At 47.5% G+C, this 18098-nt stretch overlaps 2 protein-coding genes across 2 annotated transcripts in view; both read left to right on the forward strand.

Moving 5' to 3' along the window:
• The window catches only part of MYO10 (myosin X), a 272480-nt gene that overhangs the window by 28398 nt on the left and 225984 nt on the right, over nucleotides 1-18098 (forward strand). The window lies entirely within an intron of this gene.
• On the forward strand, nucleotides 5750-6126 carry LOC134732700 (small ribosomal subunit protein eS26-like). Its single transcript, XM_063619330.1, has one exon. The coding sequence runs from the start codon at nucleotides 5800-5802 to the stop codon at nucleotides 6109-6111; it is 312 nt and encodes a 103-aa protein (XP_063475400.1). The 5' UTR covers nucleotides 5750-5799; the 3' UTR covers nucleotides 6112-6126.

The raw sequence follows: 18098 nt of genomic DNA on the forward strand, positions 1-18098 counted from the left end.
AGCCACCGAGTCTGGCCATGTTTGCCTTAGTTTTAAGTGATCATCAAATGTTTTGCTTTTTTAATAAAAGAGAGGTAAAGATAAATTTTTATATTATATATAATATTATAAATATATATATTTATATAACATATATAATATTATAAATATATATATTTATATAACATATATAATATATATAATATATATATATTATATATATATAATTGTTTTTTTTTTTGAGACGGAGTCTCGCTCTGTCGCCCAGGCTGGAGTGCAGTGGCGCAATCTCGGCTCACTGCAAGCTCCACCTCCCAGGTTCACGCTATTCTCCTGCCTCAGCCTCTCCGAGTAACTGGGACTACAGGCGCCCTCCACCACTCCCGGCTAATTTTTTGTATTTTTAGTAGAGACGGAGTTTCACCGTGGTCTCGATCTCCTGACCTCGTGATCCGCCCGCCTTGGCCTCCCAAAGTGCTGGGATTACAAGCGTGAGCCACTGCGCCCGGCCTATATTATATTTTTAAGTAAAGTTGAAAGCTCAGAAAAAGGAAACATGTGAATGTATCCTTTACCCACCCTCACTTCCTTCTCAGCAGCTGCTCTCTGGAAATGCCAAAGCGTAGATTTCTTATGTTTTCTATGATAGTTACATTTAAAAACCAAACCATAAATATACTTTGCTTGCCCTTTTCCGACAGTGAGTTGTGTATTCTGTGGGTTGTTTCTTAAAGAGGAAGCGTATGTCTCCTTATGTAAATCCTGTAATGAAAAATATTTTTTAATATTGTCTGCATAATCCTTTCGGACATTGTTAGTGCCTGGGCTCATTTCAGGATGGATGAAATTGTCCTTTTGTGTAATCTTTTTTTTCTTTTTTCAATAAATCACTCTAAAGGAAAATGCAATCTCCCGTGACCTGTTGATCAGCAGACTTGGTGATCAGTGGGAACTTCTAGTCTTTTCCATAGCGTTGGATGCCTTCTCCTTGGGTCTTCTGAGTCTGTTGTGCTGAAACCATTATTTCTGGTTTCCTTTCTTGGCTCATTCTCTGCCTCCCGTTTGAGAAGCAGTGTAGTATAATTACAAGAGCATGTGCCCGGGAATTACTTCTGTTTTGAATCCTGGCTCCAACATTTAATAAATAAAAGTTAACGAAGAGGCAAGTAAATAACAGAAACAGGATATAAAATGTTTCAAGTGGCTACCAGAAATGGCGATGTTCTTTTGGGTTCTTGAATATAGATGCTTTTCTTTCTTTTCTTTCTTTTTTTGAGATGGTGTCTCATTCTGTCACCCAGGCTGGAGTGCAGTGGCATGTTCTTGGCTCACTGCAACCTCCGCTTTCCTGGTTCAAGCGATTCTCCTGCCTCAGCCTCCCGAGTAGCTGGTACTATAGGCGTGTGCCACCATCCCTGGCTAATTTTTTGTATTTTTAGTAGAGACGGGGTTTCATGGTGTTAGCCAGGATGGTCTCGATCTCCTGACCTCAGGTGATCCACCTGACTCGGCCTCCCAAAGTGCTCGGATTACAGGCGTGAGCCACCGTGCCCGGCCAGATACTTTTCTTTCTTCCCCACATTAGCCAAGGGGCTTGAGAGGCAAGGGGTTGGGTCAGGAGACATTACTGCAGAAGGGTAACTTCTGGCACTTCTTGGATGTGGGGGATGAAAGTGTTGAGACTGTCCTTTTTGGCCAACGTAGTGATTGCAGTGACCTTTGAGATCCGCATAGAGGAGGAGGAAGTTTGGAGAGATGATGTTGCTAAAGTGGCTTTGGCCATGCTGGCTTCTGACATCCAGCCCTTGGTAGTTAATGATTTAAAGTGGTTTCCAGGTGGGATATTCCTGGGCCTGAAGAAGCAGTAGCTCTCCTCTCTAGAGCAGGGGTTTCTCAACAGGGCGATTTTGCCTCCAGGGGACATTGGGCAATATTTACAGATATTTTTGCTTGTGACAACTAGGGGCAGGGTTATCTAGGGAGTAGAAGCCAGGAATGATGCTAAACTTCCTACTATGCTCAGGACACGGTTATGCAGCCCAAAGTGTCAGTGGTGTTGCTGCTGAGAATAGTGCTTTAGACCCTCGAGCTGAAGGACTCAAAATTCCTTTCATCCTAGGAGCGACCCATTGAATTCTCATTCCAGGGTGTGGTGTTGAGGAATGGGGGGTCCATTCTGGACCCTACCCCTGGCACCTACCAGGTGCACCCTAAAGTCTGCTAGTGGCATGGGGACTGGGATAGCAGCCGTCCTGCCAGGCAGGAGTTGCCTTCAGGGCTTGTTAAGGGATGTGGGGTATGTGTGACACTGTTGTCACTTTTTTCTGAAAATGCCAAGTGTAAGAAATCTCTGTTGCATTTGACAGGTGTTGCAGTTGAGGATGTATCCATTCTAATCTATGAGTGCTGTTCTTTCTCTTTCTTTTTTTCAACTCGCCATGGAAGATAGGGAACAGGAAATTGGACTTAGCAATTACTGAGTGGTTGTCCCCACTCAGATGTCACCTTGTTGACAAGCTGCTCTAACTCCTTAAGTTCTCACCCTTGACACACACATTGTTCATGTGTGAAGACCCTACCCACCCACTCCTGATCTTTGCAATCAGGAGTTAAATTTCTTAGTTTTACTGGTGGCAGGGAATTTATTTGTTAAAGCAAACAAAAGAAGATCGCTTGGTGTCACTGGGTCCTTGACAGCCACAACGTGTATTTGGAAGTGAGTTGCATCCAAGGTACCCATCTTTTTCTTTGGCAGACTCTGGAATGGAACTTTCTAGTTTTGCAGCACTAGTTGGTCAGTGGAGGTCTGAGATGGATTCATTTCCCTGGCTGGCCGGCTGGCTGGTGGCTGTTCCTGCAGGAGGGGAGGGTGAGTGTCAGGGAGGTGGCTCTGATTGCAGGGAGACCTACTAGCCTTAGGGTTGGGAGAATATTCCTTTTGTTGCCCCTTCCCTCCAGCTGTCCCCCTGCCCTCTCTTCTGTTGAGAGCAGTGGACTCTGGGTTTAAGGGCATGCTCAGACACAGTAAGGGCTTCAAGGTCAGTGAGGGAGATTGTTATCCTCAGAAGATATTAATAACAGTGAGCTTTGCAGAATGAGCCCAGACAAGGATGGGAGGTTGAGTCTTTGTGGAACACCGAGTCCATTCTTGGAGGTGCTTTCCTTCAGAAGCTTGGGAAGCCACCTGTGTGTTGGGTAGCTTACAGATCGCCATACCATCTCTAGAACAAGGGATGCAGCATGCCCTCCACGTCAAGCGAGATTGCTGCCTGATGTTCGATGTGTTATGTATGCAGGACTCACTGAGTAGAGGCACTGGGTTGTTCTGATGTAGTTTGTACTTTGGGGGATTTAGTCCCAGTATTAAACTCAGCACTCTGAGCTCTGAGGATATAGAGGAATAAGTAAACTAAGTTTCTTCTACCGAACTTTAACAACACACCTCTTTTTTTTTTTTTTTTTTTTTTGAGACAGAGTCTTGCTCTGTCCCCCGGGCTGGAAGTGCAGTGGCACGATCTTGGCTCGCTGCAAGCTCCGCCTCCCGGGTTCATGCCATTCTCCTGCCTCAGCCTCCCGAGTAACTGAGACTACAGGCACCCACCACCAAGCCCAGCCAATTTTTTGAATTTTTAGTAGAGACGGGGTTTCACCGTGTTAGCCAAGATGGTCTCGATCTCCTGACTTCTTGATCTGCCCGCCTCAGCCTCCCAAAGTGCTGGGATTACAGGCGTGAGCCAGCGCGCCTGGCCTCACAACACACTTCTGACACCAGATGTTGTGGGGTGAGGGGTTCCCCAGACACCAGGGAAGCAATCAGTTCTGAAGCAGACACCAACTGGGTATCCCCTCATTCAGTTCAGTTCTCACACTGTCTACCCGGCGTCAGACCCCACAGGTTGAGGGCTCAGTCCTGTAAGTCTGCTCCCCATTTTTGATGACAGTCACAAGCCGCAGGTTGCCCCACCTCTGCTTCCGATCAACAGCCTATGCCTCAGGATTGCCTTGATCTTCTGGGTTTCAGTTAATTTGCTAGAGCAGCTCACAGAACTCAAGGGAACACTGGCTTACGTTTACTGTGTAGTGGTAAAGGATATCACAAAAGTTACCCAGACCACCAGATGAAGAGGCGCATAGGGCTAGGCGTGTGGGAAGGGTCTGGGAGCTTCCATCCTCTCCCCAGGTGTGCCACCCTCCAGAAACCCCCATGTGTCCAGCTCTCCAGAAGCTCTGTCCTTTTGGATTTTTATAGAAGCTTTATGACACAGTCATGACTGATTATTTCACTGGTTACTGGTCAACCTTCAGCCCCTCTCCTTTCCCTGTCTTGGTCTTTCCTGTGACCAGCCCCCATCCTGAAACCACCTAGGGGCTGCCAGCCACCAGTCAACTCATTAGCATACAAAAGACACTTATCACTTTGAAGACTGCAAGAATCTTAGAGTTGGATGTCAGAGGACGACGACACTGACCAAATCTGTATTTCACAATACCCCACAACCCAGCCTGTCATTTTCAAATACTTAAACTCATGGAACGCAGATCTCCACTCCCATCTAAGCCCGTAATCTCCCTTTGTATTTTATGTGCACTTCTTATGTCATTCCTCCCTGCACTTTATTATGGCCATGTTCTGTTATTTACAAGGTTTTTCTCTGATTAAACTGTTTGAGAACAGGCTGGCTTCTATTCCTTTTTCAGGCTGTGGACCAGTTCTCTATGCCCGGTGCTGGGCTGGACTATTTTCTAATATTTGTTCCCTTATTTAACCTCTTAGCTGCTTTGTGGACTGATGCTTATTATCTGCATTTGTAAAATATTAATAAGAAACTGGCTTATGAAAGCCAATTAGTAAAGCTATATCAAAAAGAGGAGAAAAACTGAACCCGTTTACCACCTGTTAGCTTTGGGACCGTGGGCAAGTTCTTTATCTGCTCCATGCCTCGTTTCCCGTGTCTGTGGATGGGAGCATTATTATTATTATTATTATTATTATTATTATTATTTTGAGACGGAGTCTTGCTCTGTTGCCAGGCTAGAGTGCAATGGCACGATCTCAGCTCGCTGCAACCTCTGCATCCTGGGTTCAAGCGATTCTCCTGCCTCAGCCTCCGGAGTAGCTAAGATTACAGGCATGCGCTACCACGCCCAGCTAATTTATGTATTTTTAGTAGAGACAGGGTTTCACCATGTTGGTCAGGCTGGTCTTCAACTCCTGACCTCATGATCCGCCCGCCTCGGCCTCCCAAAGTGCTGGGATTACAGGCGTGAGCCATCGTGCCTGGTAGGGAGCGTTATTAGTTACTCACTTACAGGGTGTTGTAAGAATTAAGCAAGTTAGTGCGTGTGAAGCGTTTAGGACAGAGGCCTGCACATGGTCAATGTGTCAGCTGTTAGGATTATTCTCCAAGGTTACCAGGCATTGGGAGATCAGAGCCTGGTCTGGATTCAGAAGCCCATGTCCTTGCCATTGAATTCTATGTCCTTCTGGGCCCTGGCACTGTGCCTTGTCAGCCACGAGGGCTAAATAAATATTTGTAGCATGAATAAATGCATTTGAAATTTTTGGTGACGGTTGTTCTCCAGGTGAAGTGAATTTACTTAAAAGATGGCCCTGGGCACGGTGGCTCACGCCTGTAATCCCAGCACTTTGGGAGGCCGAGGCGGGTGGATCACCTGAGGTCAGCAGTTTGAGACAAGCCTGACTGAAACCCCATCTCCACTAAAAATACAAAAAATTAGCCGGGCCTCTCTCCGGTCCGTGCTTCCAAGACGACAAAGAAAAGAAGGAACAACAATCGTGCCAAAAAGGGCCGCGGCCACATGCAGCCTATTCGCTGCACTAACTGTGCCCGATGCGTGCCCAAGGACAAGGCCATTAAGAAATTCGTCATTCGAAACATAGTGGAGGCTGCAGCAGTCAGGGACATTTCTGAAGCGAGCGTCTTCGATGCCTGTGTGCTTCCCAGGCTGTATGTGAAGCTACATTACTGTGTGAGTTGTGCAATTCACAGCAAAGTAGTCAGGAATCGATCTCGTGAAGCCCGCGAGGACGAACACCCCCAGCCCGATTTAGACCTGCGGGTGCTGCCCCACGTCCCCCACCAAAGCCCATGTAAGGAGCTGAGTTCTTAAAGACTGAAGACAGACTACTCTCTGGAGAAAAATAAAATGGAAATTGTACTTAAAAAAAAAAAAAAAAATTAGCCGGGCCTGGTGGTGGGCACGTGTAATCCCAACTACTTGGGAGGCTGAGGCAGGAGAATCGCTTGAATCCGAGAGGTGGAGGTTGCAGTGAGCCTATATTGCACCTCTGCATTCTACCCTGGAAAATCCGTCTCAAAACAAATAAAAAAAAATAAAATAAAAGGTAAGAACATAATGTGGGGTGCATGAAAGAAGCAGAATGCTATGTTAGATTTCTGGAAAATACTTTTGTGTACCTTAGCCTGGGCTGAAAAAGCAAACAGCTTCTCAAAATCAGTCATTTTAAATGAACTCATTTCTGTGTGGAAAATATGGCTTCATGATGGTCTGGCTCTAGAACGTGCCAGGGAACCAAGCATTTAGGGGTGGGAATGGGAATTCCTGTTGCCCTCTCTGCATCTAGAAAACGACAGGCTGCTCTGCACTGGGGTAGCACAGAGGACAAGGCTGTGAGTGAATCAGGTGCCTGGTACTCATTGTAGGGAAGTCTAAAAGATGGCGGGTGTCAGTAGATAGTTCAGGATTGTGATGTATTTTTAGGGTGTGGGTATCACTTCTATTATTGGTTTCTATAAATGGGAACTGTAGAATCTGTAAAAGGAGTCTTCTCACCTATTTAAATGCTGTAGAGGTAAGCTTGGGGAAGTGAGTTGGATGTGAAAGGTCAAGGTCATTGTTAATAGGGCAGGGCTGGTAAGAGACAAATACACTCTTCTGGCAAAGTTTCCAGATGGGTGGAGTTTATACCGAAGTTCACCAGGTTCTTGGGTTGTTGGAAATCCTCCTTCCTGCCTTCTTTGCTGGGCACCACATTGTGTGCTGGGATGGAGAGTAGAACCAGCATGGGTGGTCTGGCAGGGAGGGCTGGCACCTGGGGACAAAGGTACACGCAGCAAGCTGACTGACGGAGGAGGGGCGCCCAGCAGGCCAGCCAGGGCCTCCGAGAGGAGGTAATGTATGTGAATACCGAAGCCAGAGGATGCATTGGTGGTGTTGGCAAAGCAACAGGCTGGGGTGAGAATGAGCTCAGCCTGGGTGAGAGCTGAGAAGAGTCTTGGGAGAGGGGGGCTGAGACAAGGCTGGAGGGGCAGGCAGGAGCCAGATCATGCACAGTCTACAGGCTGCTCCGGAGGGATTTTGTTAGAATAAAAACGATTTTAAGCAATGGGCTAGGCGTGGTGGCTCATGCCAACACTTTGGGAGGCCGAGGTGGGTGGATCACCTCAGGTCAGGAGTTCGAGACAAGCCTGGCCAACAAGGTGAAACGTCGTCTCTACTAAAAATATACAAATTAGCCAGGTGTGATGGTGGGTGCCTGTAATCCCAGCTACTCGGGAGGCTGAGGCAGGAGAATTGTTTGAACCCAGGAGGAGAAGGTTGCAATGAGTCGAGGTGACACATTGCTCTCCAGCCTGGGCGACAGAGCAAGACTCTATCTCCAAAAAAAAAAAAAAGCAACAAGATTTAGGGAGGTGTGTACTTTTGGAAGGATCATGCTGGTTGCCAGGAGGTGTGTACTTTTGGAAGGATCATGCTGGTTGGCATAGATTGAAGAGGGATGGGGTGGGTTCGGGGGACTAGGGAGGGGAATTGGACCTGGAAGGTTGGTGAGAACAGATGGCCTGGCTGCTCTATCCAATTGTCACCGGATGGATCGGTCCCCGTCTTTTGAAAAGCTAATTTGCCTCTTGAAAGCTGCTCACCTCCCTGCTGGGTGGTGGTGGGAGTTTACAGGTTTTTCTGCAATCAACCTTCAGACCTGTCACATTCTAGGCTCCAGGGTAGTTTTTCTCTGTTCAGGCACACTACAGTGTCTAAGCACTAGCCCCTGCAAACTCTAAAAACACATTTGCCTTAGACCACTGTTTCGACATCTGCAAAACGCCTCTCTTTTCAGGATCACGTTGAAATTATCTGAGTATGGTTGGGAGGCAGAGAGGGCAGTTTTTAGGTGAAAGCACATATTTTTCTGCTATTTGGTATATAATTAATTGTCTAGTTTTATTTGTCTTAACTCTGAACGACCAATAACTTAAATAAGGAACCGACCTGTGCAATTCAGTGTTCAAGAATTTAGAAAATGTTGCTGTTGAAATTGCTGTGAGTTTTGTACTTTAGGAAACAGATGTGTTTTTCCTCCTCCTCTTGATAAAAGATATCATGGGGCAATTTTTTTTTTTTTTTTGAGACAGCGTCTTGCTCTGTTGCCCAGGCTGGAGTGCAGTGCCGTGATCTCTGCTCACTGCAACCTCCGACTCCTGGGTTCAAGCAATTCTCCTGCCTCAGCCTCCCAAGTAGCTGGGATTACAGGCACCCACCACCTTTCTTGGCTAATTTTTGTATTTTTAGTAGAGATGGGATTGCACCATGTTGATCAGGTTGGCCCTGAACTCTTGACATCAGGTGATCCACCTGCCTCGACCTCCCAAAGTGCTGGGATTACAGGCGAGAGCCACTGCACCTGGCTTAAATTATTTTATATACTGGACCTGTACAATTTACATTCTTGGAGCAATTCTGATTTATCACATTTTTTTTTTGTTTGCTTGTTTTTTGTTTTTTTTGAAACTGAGTTTCACTCTTGTTGCCCAGGTCTGCTGTGGTGTGATGTCGGCTTAAGCTCTGCCTTCCAGGTTCAAGCGATTCTCCTGCCTCAGCCTCCTGAGTAGCTGGGATTACAGGCACCCGCCACAACGCCCTGCTAATTTTTTGTATGTTTAGTAGAGACAGGGGTTTCACCATGTTGGGCAAGCTGGTCTCGAACTCCTGACCTCAGGTGATCTGCCCGCCTCGGCCTCCCAAAGTGCTGGGATTACAGACGTGAGTCACCGCGCCCGGCCACATTCTTTTATTATTTCAGAAATAGGGAAAAAGATTTTTCCACTTGTCTCCTCAGGTGAATGTTGAAGTAAAGTAGATTAGGGTGGGGCAGGATGGTTTTTACTGGGGAATTTTGTACATACTTTCCTAAAATGAGGAAAAGCAGACATAATAAAGACATTGCATTTGTGTCTGTTATCTTTGCTCACACACTAGCACTTTTTTTTGAGACGGGTCTGGTTCTGTTGCCCAGGCTGGGGTGCAGTGGCGTGATCTCAGCTCACTGTAGCCTCTGCCTCCTAGGCTCAAGTGATTCTCCTGCCTCAGCCTCCCAAGTAGCTGGGATTACAGGCACCCACCACCACGCCCAGCTAATTTTTTTATTTTTAGTAGAGACGGAGTTTCACCATGTTGGCCAGGCTGGTCTCAAACTCTTGACTTCAGGTGATCTGCCCATCTCAGCCTCCCAAAGTGCTGGGATTACAGACGTGAGCCACCATGTACTTTTGCCTACTGAACTACATCTCTAGATTTTAGCCTCTAGAACTAGGCCGTCCAGTGCTTTGGCCACTATCGCTTTGTGGTATTTGGGCACTTGAAGTATGGCTGTTCCAAGTTGAGATGTGCAGGGAGCATACAACACACATCAGAATTTGACAATGGGGCCAGACGTGGTGGCTCACACCGTAATCCCAGCACTTTGGGAGGTTGAGGTGGGTGGATCACCTGAGGTCAGGAGTTTGAGACCAGCCTGGCCAACATGGTGAAACCCCGTTTCTACTAAAGATACAAAATTGACCGGGTGTGGCGGCCCTTGTAATCCCAGCTATTCGGGAGGCTGAGGCAGGAGAATCGCTTGAACCCTGGAGGCGGAGGTTGCAGTGAACTGAGATCATGCCACTGCACTCCAGCCTGAGCAATAAGAGTGAAACTCTGTCTCAAATAAATAAATAAATACATAAATTTGAGAATGGGTATGGAAAAAAGAATGCCAGTTAGCTCATTGATGTGTTTTTTTATGATGACATTTTGAAGCAGTAATACTTTGGATCTCTGGGTTAAAAAACAGAATATTAAAAGTAATCTTAATTGTTTCCTTGTAGTTTTTTTTTTTTTTAATGTGATTATTAGAAAATTTAAAATTACATATGTGGCTTGCCTTATTTCTGCCCGGCAACTCTGGTTGAAAGACACTGACCTGTGAGCTCCCGAAAGCTTTATCCCTGGGGCCCTGTGAGCTGCTTGTGGTCATTCCCACTGCTTTTCCCCCAGTAGAACTGTCTATGACTTGGTCCAGCTGCTGGGACCCTCCCACCTGCCAGCAGTGCTTATCTCCCAGCCTGGGGTCGATGACAGCAAGAGGGCACGCAGGCCTGCAGACCAGCTTTCTTAGAACAAAATAGTTCAAGGAGTTCTTGATGATTAGGGTCCACAGAGTTTGAGTAACACTCTTGAAATGCTCAAAAGCAGTTGGTTGGCAAGAATGGTTCTGAATTCTGCTAGCCACTTAGGCAGTGTTTGCTGTTGCTAGTTTTTCTATGATACTCTTGCATTTTAAACAAACCTCTTGGAGGGGTTTCAACCCTTTTGGCTCTGCCCTCCTACAATCACGCTAGATCTTTAGCCCATGACGGCACACCCGCAGGGAGAGCTGTCAGGGTAGCCTGTAAATGGAGGCCATGGAGATAAGTGGATGCTGCACTAGATTTTCAGGGTCTGTTGACAAACCTCTGTGGCATTTGCACAGAGAACAAAGAGTTTAGATTGTGGGACTCAGGAGGCCTTCCAGTTTGCTGGTGTTGGTGAGAGAGAGCAGCACATCTGCAATCTGTAGAAGTCTGCAAGGAAGATTTATTGCTCTTTGAAAAGCCAAGGTATGCGCTTCAACACAGATCTTTACGTGGGTTCATCTAGGGATGCTTGTTTCAAACACCAATAGGGCATACGTCTTTGCATATGTCTTGGATGTCTTGGACTAGGATGCTGTGGTATTTTATTGGAGTATCTGTGGTGGGCGTTGCAGAGTTTCTGAATCATGCTGATAAAGGACATTTTTTTTTTCTTATGAAGTGTAAATTTCAGGTGATATTTATTTAGCAAGCCAATTTTGTTATGTATACTTTTGTGGGAACTTCTAAAATAATTTTTAAATGGTATCTTTTACAATGACTGGTCTTTCAACTAAATAGTTTCAAAACAAATACTTGAATTGCAGTGAGCATTAATTATTGGAATAAATCGTAGCCACAGAGGTGTATATACCAGCATTTTGTAGTAGATTACTCGGAGCAATGCATTGTTTCCTTGACAGAAAATTTATATGATTTCCTTCTTTCCCTCCTGCCTGCCTGCCTGCCTTCTTCCTTCTGCCTTCCCGTCCTCCCTCTCTCCTTTCTTTTCCTTCTCTCTCTCCCTTCTCTTCCTTTGTTTGGAGCTAATGCAAGATTTTTTTGGAGGCAGACCAGGTTTGAGAATCACCGAATTGGTGAATCCACAGACAAGGGGTGGGGAAGGCACCCTTGTGTTTTTGGTAATCACCCGGAAGGCCCTGACCTCACCCTTTGGAGCGCTGGCCCAGTGCAGGAGTGCCCCGCCACCCCACTGTACCCCAGAATCCTGGGAGGGCTGCTAAGATCCAGCTCCTGTCATTCCACTTCTGCACAGCTGGATTGGTCCCTGGGCACTGTCTGATTCTGCTATAAAGACAGGGGTGAGAGCCTCCTTTCTAGACCATTTCTTTCTTTTTTCTTTTCTTTTTTTTGAGATGGAATCTCGCTTTGTTGCCCAGGCTGGAGTGCAGTGGCATGATCTCGGCTCACTGCATCCTCTGCCTCCTGGGTTCAAGCAGTTCTGCCTCAGCCTCCTGTGTAGGTGTGATTACAGGCATGTGCTACCATGCCCAGCTAATTTTTGTAGTTTTAGTAGAGACAGGGTTTCACCATGTTGGCCAGGCTGGTCTCCAACTCCTGACCTCCGTTGACCCACCCACCTAGGCCTCCCAAAGTGCTGGGATTACAGGCGTGAGCCACCGTGCCTGGCCAAGACCATTTCTTTAAATACGGAGATAAGGTCTCACAATGTTGTCCAGGCTGGTCTTGAATTCCTGGCCTTAAGCGATCCTCCCGCCCCTGCCTCCCAAAGTGCTGAGATTACAGGCTTGAGCCATATCACCTAAACACCTGAGAGTTTATTGGGAGCTTGCCTGGCTACTGCTGATTGTGGCTTCTGAGTCCTGAGATTACTCTGCTTGTAGTTTCCTTCCTTCCATGAGGCTTAAGGAGAGAAGGACTCCATTTTTCAGAGAGCAGAAGCGAGGCCAGGAGTGTTGAGGCAGAGAGGGCAGGAGCTGGGGCTGTCATCTGCAGTCCGGTTGAGGAGCAGCATGCTGACTTCCCAGGGGAGCTGCTGCCCTGCTCCTCCCTGCCCCCACCCGCCCTGCTGTGCGGCAGGGCCCCCCTTGCATTAAGGCTTTACCACTGGGGGTTTTGCAAGTTTATTGCACGCATGTTCTTGCTTCTAGCCAGGAGTTTGGCTTTTTACCAGGTGGCGTAGTGTGTGTGTGTGTGTGTGTATGTGTGTGTGTGTGTTGGGGTGTTGGGGAGGGGGCGGCTTACATCATGGCCAGAGTGTTTGGGAAGGATGGATGATGTGGGAGGGAGATGGATGAATGGGGATGCTGGAATCCATCCCTAGGAAATTCCTTTGGGTGTCTGAGTGTCCTGCTGGGGAAGGAGCTCTTGCTGGGTTGAGCCCTTTGGGTGTTCTTACCATTGGTCTTCAGGAGACGAGAGGCTTCCTGGGAACGAGATAGTGGAAGCAGAGGGCCTTTGTTCTGGTCTAGGTGGGGCCTGTCATCCAGGGGTAGTGGAGAAGCTGATGAGGAGCCAATAGGAACTAAGAGGAACTTTCCTTCCTTGGCCTCGGGCCTCAGAGCCTCCCGGGACATGGCTGTATTTGACGGACAGACCTCAGACGTCAGCCTCCTGGGCTCGGCCCATTCTCCATTCACTGCAGCAGGGTCTTCACTGCAGCCTCCCTGCCACTACTTTGTCCCATCCCTTGATTCCCCTGAGGGAGATCTTGGGAATTTCCAAATTTTGAGTGACTGAGGGCCTTTCAAACTGAGAAAGAATTAAAAATGGATTCTTCAAAATGACGTGTCTACTGTGTGGTTGTTTTAAAACATAATTTTAAAAGAGTATATTGCATTGTAAAACAGTAATTTTGCCCACATTTTATTGGTAAGGGTGGAGGTGATTTTAGTCCTTAGTGGTTTGTAGAGCTTGGCGGGTTAGAGTCTGAGACTGTTTTTTCTTGTGCTGGACAAAGGTGAATGCCTTCATTGTTTCATTGTGTAGAGCTGTTAATAGTTTATGGAGGGCGATTAAGTAGTGCTGCATAAGCCAGTTTACAGTGTGTCTTAGTCTACATCGGCACTTGGCTAATTTGCAGAAAACTGGACCTTTCAACATGGGGCTTCCTCCCTCTACCCCGTGGGGGCTCCTCCTATTCATCCCTCAGCAGTCTGGCTTCCCCTCCAACACCGCAGGCTCCAGTCCTCTGTGTATCCCCACATTAGTCCTTCTGGTATCAAGTTTCAATGATCTGTTTGCACTTCATCCCCATTGGACTGCAGGTGTCTGGGAATGAGGCGTGTCCCTTATAAATCTTTGCGCTGGGTCTCTGGCACAGTATCTGTGTTGTTAAATGCGTCAGTGGCCACCTCTGCTTTCCATGAAGCATTTCTGATTACCCACTCACCTTCTTTCTCAGAGTTAGCCTCTTTAATCCCCACAGTTCCTGGGAGGTAGATTGTATTTGCTTTTCCTCTTCTTTCGATGAGGAAACGAAGGCCCATGGATGTTAATTTGCCCAAGGCCACATGGCTGATATGTGGTAAAGCCAGGGTTCCTGTCCGGGCAGTTTGGCCCCCTGGATAGAGCCATTATCAAAAACTACTATCGTTCGGTCTAGCCAGGAAAAAAAAATTCAGACAGCCCACAGAGGAGGGATGTTTCACAGATTACCTGACTAGCATTCCTCAAAACTGTCACGGCCATCAAAGAAGGAGCATGACGATTACATCCAATGTCCCGGAAGGGGTCCTGGGACGGAAAAAGGACACTGGGCGGAAACTGGAGAACTCTGAATGAAGTGTGGCATTGAGTTCATGGTAAGGTGCCAGTGTTGGTTCCTTAATGTGATAAACGTCCACATTATGTAAGATATTCAGAACAGGAACCAGAGTGAGAGGTGTACAGGGACTCCCTGTATTATCTTTGCAACTTCTCTGTAAAATGTAAAACTATTCTAAAATGAAAAGTTCACTTAACAACTTAACGACGACAACGCCATCACTAAGCCCACTGCACTCCACTGCTTGGCTGGCTTGTCATACACTCTGGGTATCCTCACTCCTCGTTGCCTGGTGCCCACCCACTGCTGGGGAGAGGCTGTGTCCTTGGAGAAGAGTCCCCTCCAATTTCAGCACATATCAGTGATGGAGGGATGTAACTAGGGCTAGTCCCGGGGCCATCAGAACTGCTGCCCCCACTTCTTTTTTTTTTTTTTTTTTTTTTTTTAAGCAGTGTAGTCTGTTCCAAAGTCTCTGTTGAACCCAACAGGAGGTGTAATATGGAGAGAAATGAAAATGAATTTTGCCGTAGGAGGGAAATAATTTTCTTTCTTTTTTTTTTTTTTTTTTTTTGAGACAGAGTCTCACTCCCTCACCCAGGTTGGAGTGTAGTGGCACGATCTCAGCTCACTGCAACCTCTGCCTCCCGAGTTCAAGCGATTCTCCCGCTTCAGCCTCCTGAGTAGCTGGGACTACAGGCATGCACCACCACACCTGGCTAATTTTTGTATTCTTAGTAGAGACGGGGTCTCACCCTGTTGGCCAGGCTGGTCTCAAACTCCTGACTGCAGGTGATCTGCCTGCTCAGCCTCCCAAAGTGCTGGGATTACAGGCGTGAGCCACGGTGCCCAGCAGGAGAGAAATAATTTTCTATAGATAAAATCTTAGTGTCAAGAGGACCAAAGAGGCATTTATGTCGTTTAAATGTTTCTCATCCTCTTCAGCCTCTTTGTTGCTTTTCTGTTGGGGGTAGCTTGTAATTGTAAGTTCTTTTTTTTTTTTTTTTTGAGACAGAGTCTCACTCTGTCGCCCAGGCTGGAGTGTGCAGTGGCGCAATCTTGGCTCACTGCGAACTCTGCCTCCCGGGTTCATGCCATTCTCCTGTGTCAGCCTCCTGAGTAGCTGGGACTACAGGCGCCCGTCACCACGCTCGGCTAGTTTTTTTTGTATTTTTAGTAGAGACGGGGTTTCACCATGTTAGCCAGGATGGTCTCGATCTCCTGACCTCGTGAACTGCCCGCCTCGGCCTCCCGAAGTGCTGGGATTACAGGCGTGAGACACCGTGCCCAGCCTGTAAGTTTTTTTTCAATGTTTTGTATCTGGAAAGTAGCTGGGCTGGTAGTGTTGTTGGTTTGGAGAAACTGTGGTGCATGTGGTTGGTTAAACGAGGCCTGTGCATTCTTTGGTTCTGTAGCAAGGCCTTGAGAGGAAAGTTAAATTAAAGCAATATGAGGGCTGAAAGCCATCTGGATGTGACCCAGTAAGGTGCCAGCAGCAAGACCCCAAATACAGGTACTGCTTCGTTGGGTTGAAGACTTATGGCATGTTTGTTTGTTTGTTTATGAGATAGGCTCTCGCTCTGTCACCCAGGCTGGAGTGCAGTGGTGCAGTCTTGGCTCACTGTAACCTCTGCCTCCTCGGTTCAAGCGACTCTCCCACCTCAACCTTCCAAGTAGCTTGGACTATAGGCGCATGCCACCATGCCCAGCTAATTTTTGAATTTTTTTTTGTAGAGACGGGGGTCTCACCATGTTGCCCAGGCTGATCTTGAACTCCTGAGTTAAAGTGACCTGCCTTCCTTAGCCTCCCAAAATGCTGGGATTACAGTCGTGAGCCACCGTGCCCGGCAACCTCATGGCTTGAAGCATTTTGGTTAGCCATCTCGTGATCTTTTTGTGTTATATATCAGGCAAGCTAGGTGTCAGCTCATTTTGTGCAGAGAGATCTCAAGTAATGAATAACTGCGCTGAGCTCCGGGTAGTAGAGCTGGAGCTTGAGTCCCTGTCTTCTAGGGGAGCACCCAGTGCCATTTCTGTAACCTCATACTGAAACGTTCCAGCAGCCCTGCCTCTCTTGGTAGCATGGTTTCTGTAGATGCATTTACCATTCGACGGAGCAGTAAGTCTGGCCCTGTTCTAGGTGCTGAGGATTCTACAGCAAGTAAAATCCATTTCTGACTCCCATAATACAAGTGATATAAATACGATGTAAATGCTAATATAATGTTCAGTCAAAGCACTGAAATAACTTGTTTTGGTGTTCTAGAGAAAGTGTATAAAAATTAGACATTTGTACAGGTCTCTTGAGTGTGAACTGCTTTCTAGATGTTTTCTGAAACCTGTAACATTTGTGTGTGACGAAAATGAGAGCTGATATTCCTTTGCTTGCAAATAATGGAAACTCCACAAAAACTAGTGGAAACTGAAAAGAGGACCTTCTTGCATATGTAATAAGGAAGGTCAAGAATGAAGGTGGTGTTTGGGATAACGGAATCCAGGGACTGAATGAGGTCAGGTGTGAGTCTACCTGTTTGTCTGCATAGTTGTTTGTCTCTCCCTCCCTGTCTCTTTTTATTTGTGATACAATTCACACATCATGACATTCACCCATTTAAAGTGTATAATTCAGTGGTTTTTAGCATCTTCACAAGATTGTACAACCATCATCACTATTTAATTTTATCACATTTTCCTACTCCAAAAAAACCCCCACAAAACTCCATACCTGTTAGCAGCCACTCCCCCATTCTCCCCTCCTCCCAGCCCCTGGCAACCACCAGTGAGCTTTCTTCTCCCCTCTCCCCTCCCCCCTCCCCTCCGCCTCCCCTCGCCTCCGCCTCCCCTCCCCTCCCCCTCCCCTCCTCTCCCCCTCCCCTCCTCTCCCCCTCCCCCTCCCCTCCTCTCCCCCTCCCCTCCTCTCCCCCTCCCCTCCTCTCCCCCTCCCCTCCTCTCCCCCTCCCCTCTCCTCCCCCTCCCCTCCCCCTCCCCTCCCCCTCCTCCCTCCCCTCCCCTCCCTTTGCCTCCCTCCCCCCTCCCCTCCCCTCTCCCCTCCCCTCTGCTCCCCTCTCTCCTCTGCTCCCCTCTCCTCTCCCCTCTGCTCCCCTCTCCCCTCCCCTCTCCCCTCTCCCCTCCCCTCTCCCCTCCCCTCTGCTCCCCTCTCCCCTCTGCTCCCCTCTCCTCTCCCCTCTGCTCCCCTCTCCCCTCCCATCCCCTCCTCTCCCCTCCCCTCCCCTCCTCTCCCCTCCCCTCCCCCCTCTCTATCTTCTTCCTTTCCTTTCCTTTCCTTTCCTTTCCTTTCCTTTCCTTTCCTTTCTCTTTTTCTCTCCTTCTCTCTCTCTCTTTCTCTCTTTCGAGACGGAGTCTCACTGTGTCATCCAGGCTGGAGTGCAATGGCATGATCTTGACTTACTGCAACCTCCACCTCCTGAGTTCAAGCGATTCTTCTGCCTCAGCCTGAAGTAGCTGGGATTACAGGCACCCGCTACCGCTCCTGGCTAATTTTGTATTTTAGTGGAGATGAGGTTTCACCATGTTAGTCAGGCTGGTCTCTAACTGACTTCATGTGCCACCCGTATCAGCCTCCCAAAGTACTGGGATTACAGATGTGAGCCACCATGCCTGACCAATTTTCTGTCTCTATGGATTTAACTTCTCCATATAAATGGAGTCATACAACATGTGGTCCTTTGTGATGGCTTTCTTCTACTTAGCATAGTGTTTTCTAGGCTCATCCATGTTATAGCATGTATCAGTTCTTTGTTCATTTTTATTTTATTTTATTTTTTGAGACAGAGTCTTGCTCTGCCACCCAGGCTGTGAATGCAGTGGCATGATCTTGGCTCACTGCAACCTCTGCCTCTCGGGTTCAAGTGATTCTCCTGTCTCAGCCTCCAGAGTAGCTGGGGTTACAGGCATGTGCCACCACGCCTGGCTAATTTTTGTATTTTTTAGTAGAGACAGGG

The sequence above is a fragment of the Symphalangus syndactylus genome, chromosome 16, assembly GCF_028878055.3.
Source record: "Symphalangus syndactylus isolate Jambi chromosome 16, NHGRI_mSymSyn1-v2.1_pri, whole genome shotgun sequence".
Classification (NCBI taxonomy): domain Eukaryota; kingdom Metazoa; phylum Chordata; class Mammalia; order Primates; family Hylobatidae; genus Symphalangus; species Symphalangus syndactylus.

Bases quoted from the DNA above. Each gene is read 5' to 3' on its own strand.
- LOC134732700 (XM_063619330.1), top strand. From the start codon at position 5,800: ATGCAGCCTATTCGCTGCACTAACTGTGCCCGATGCGTGCCCAAGGAC.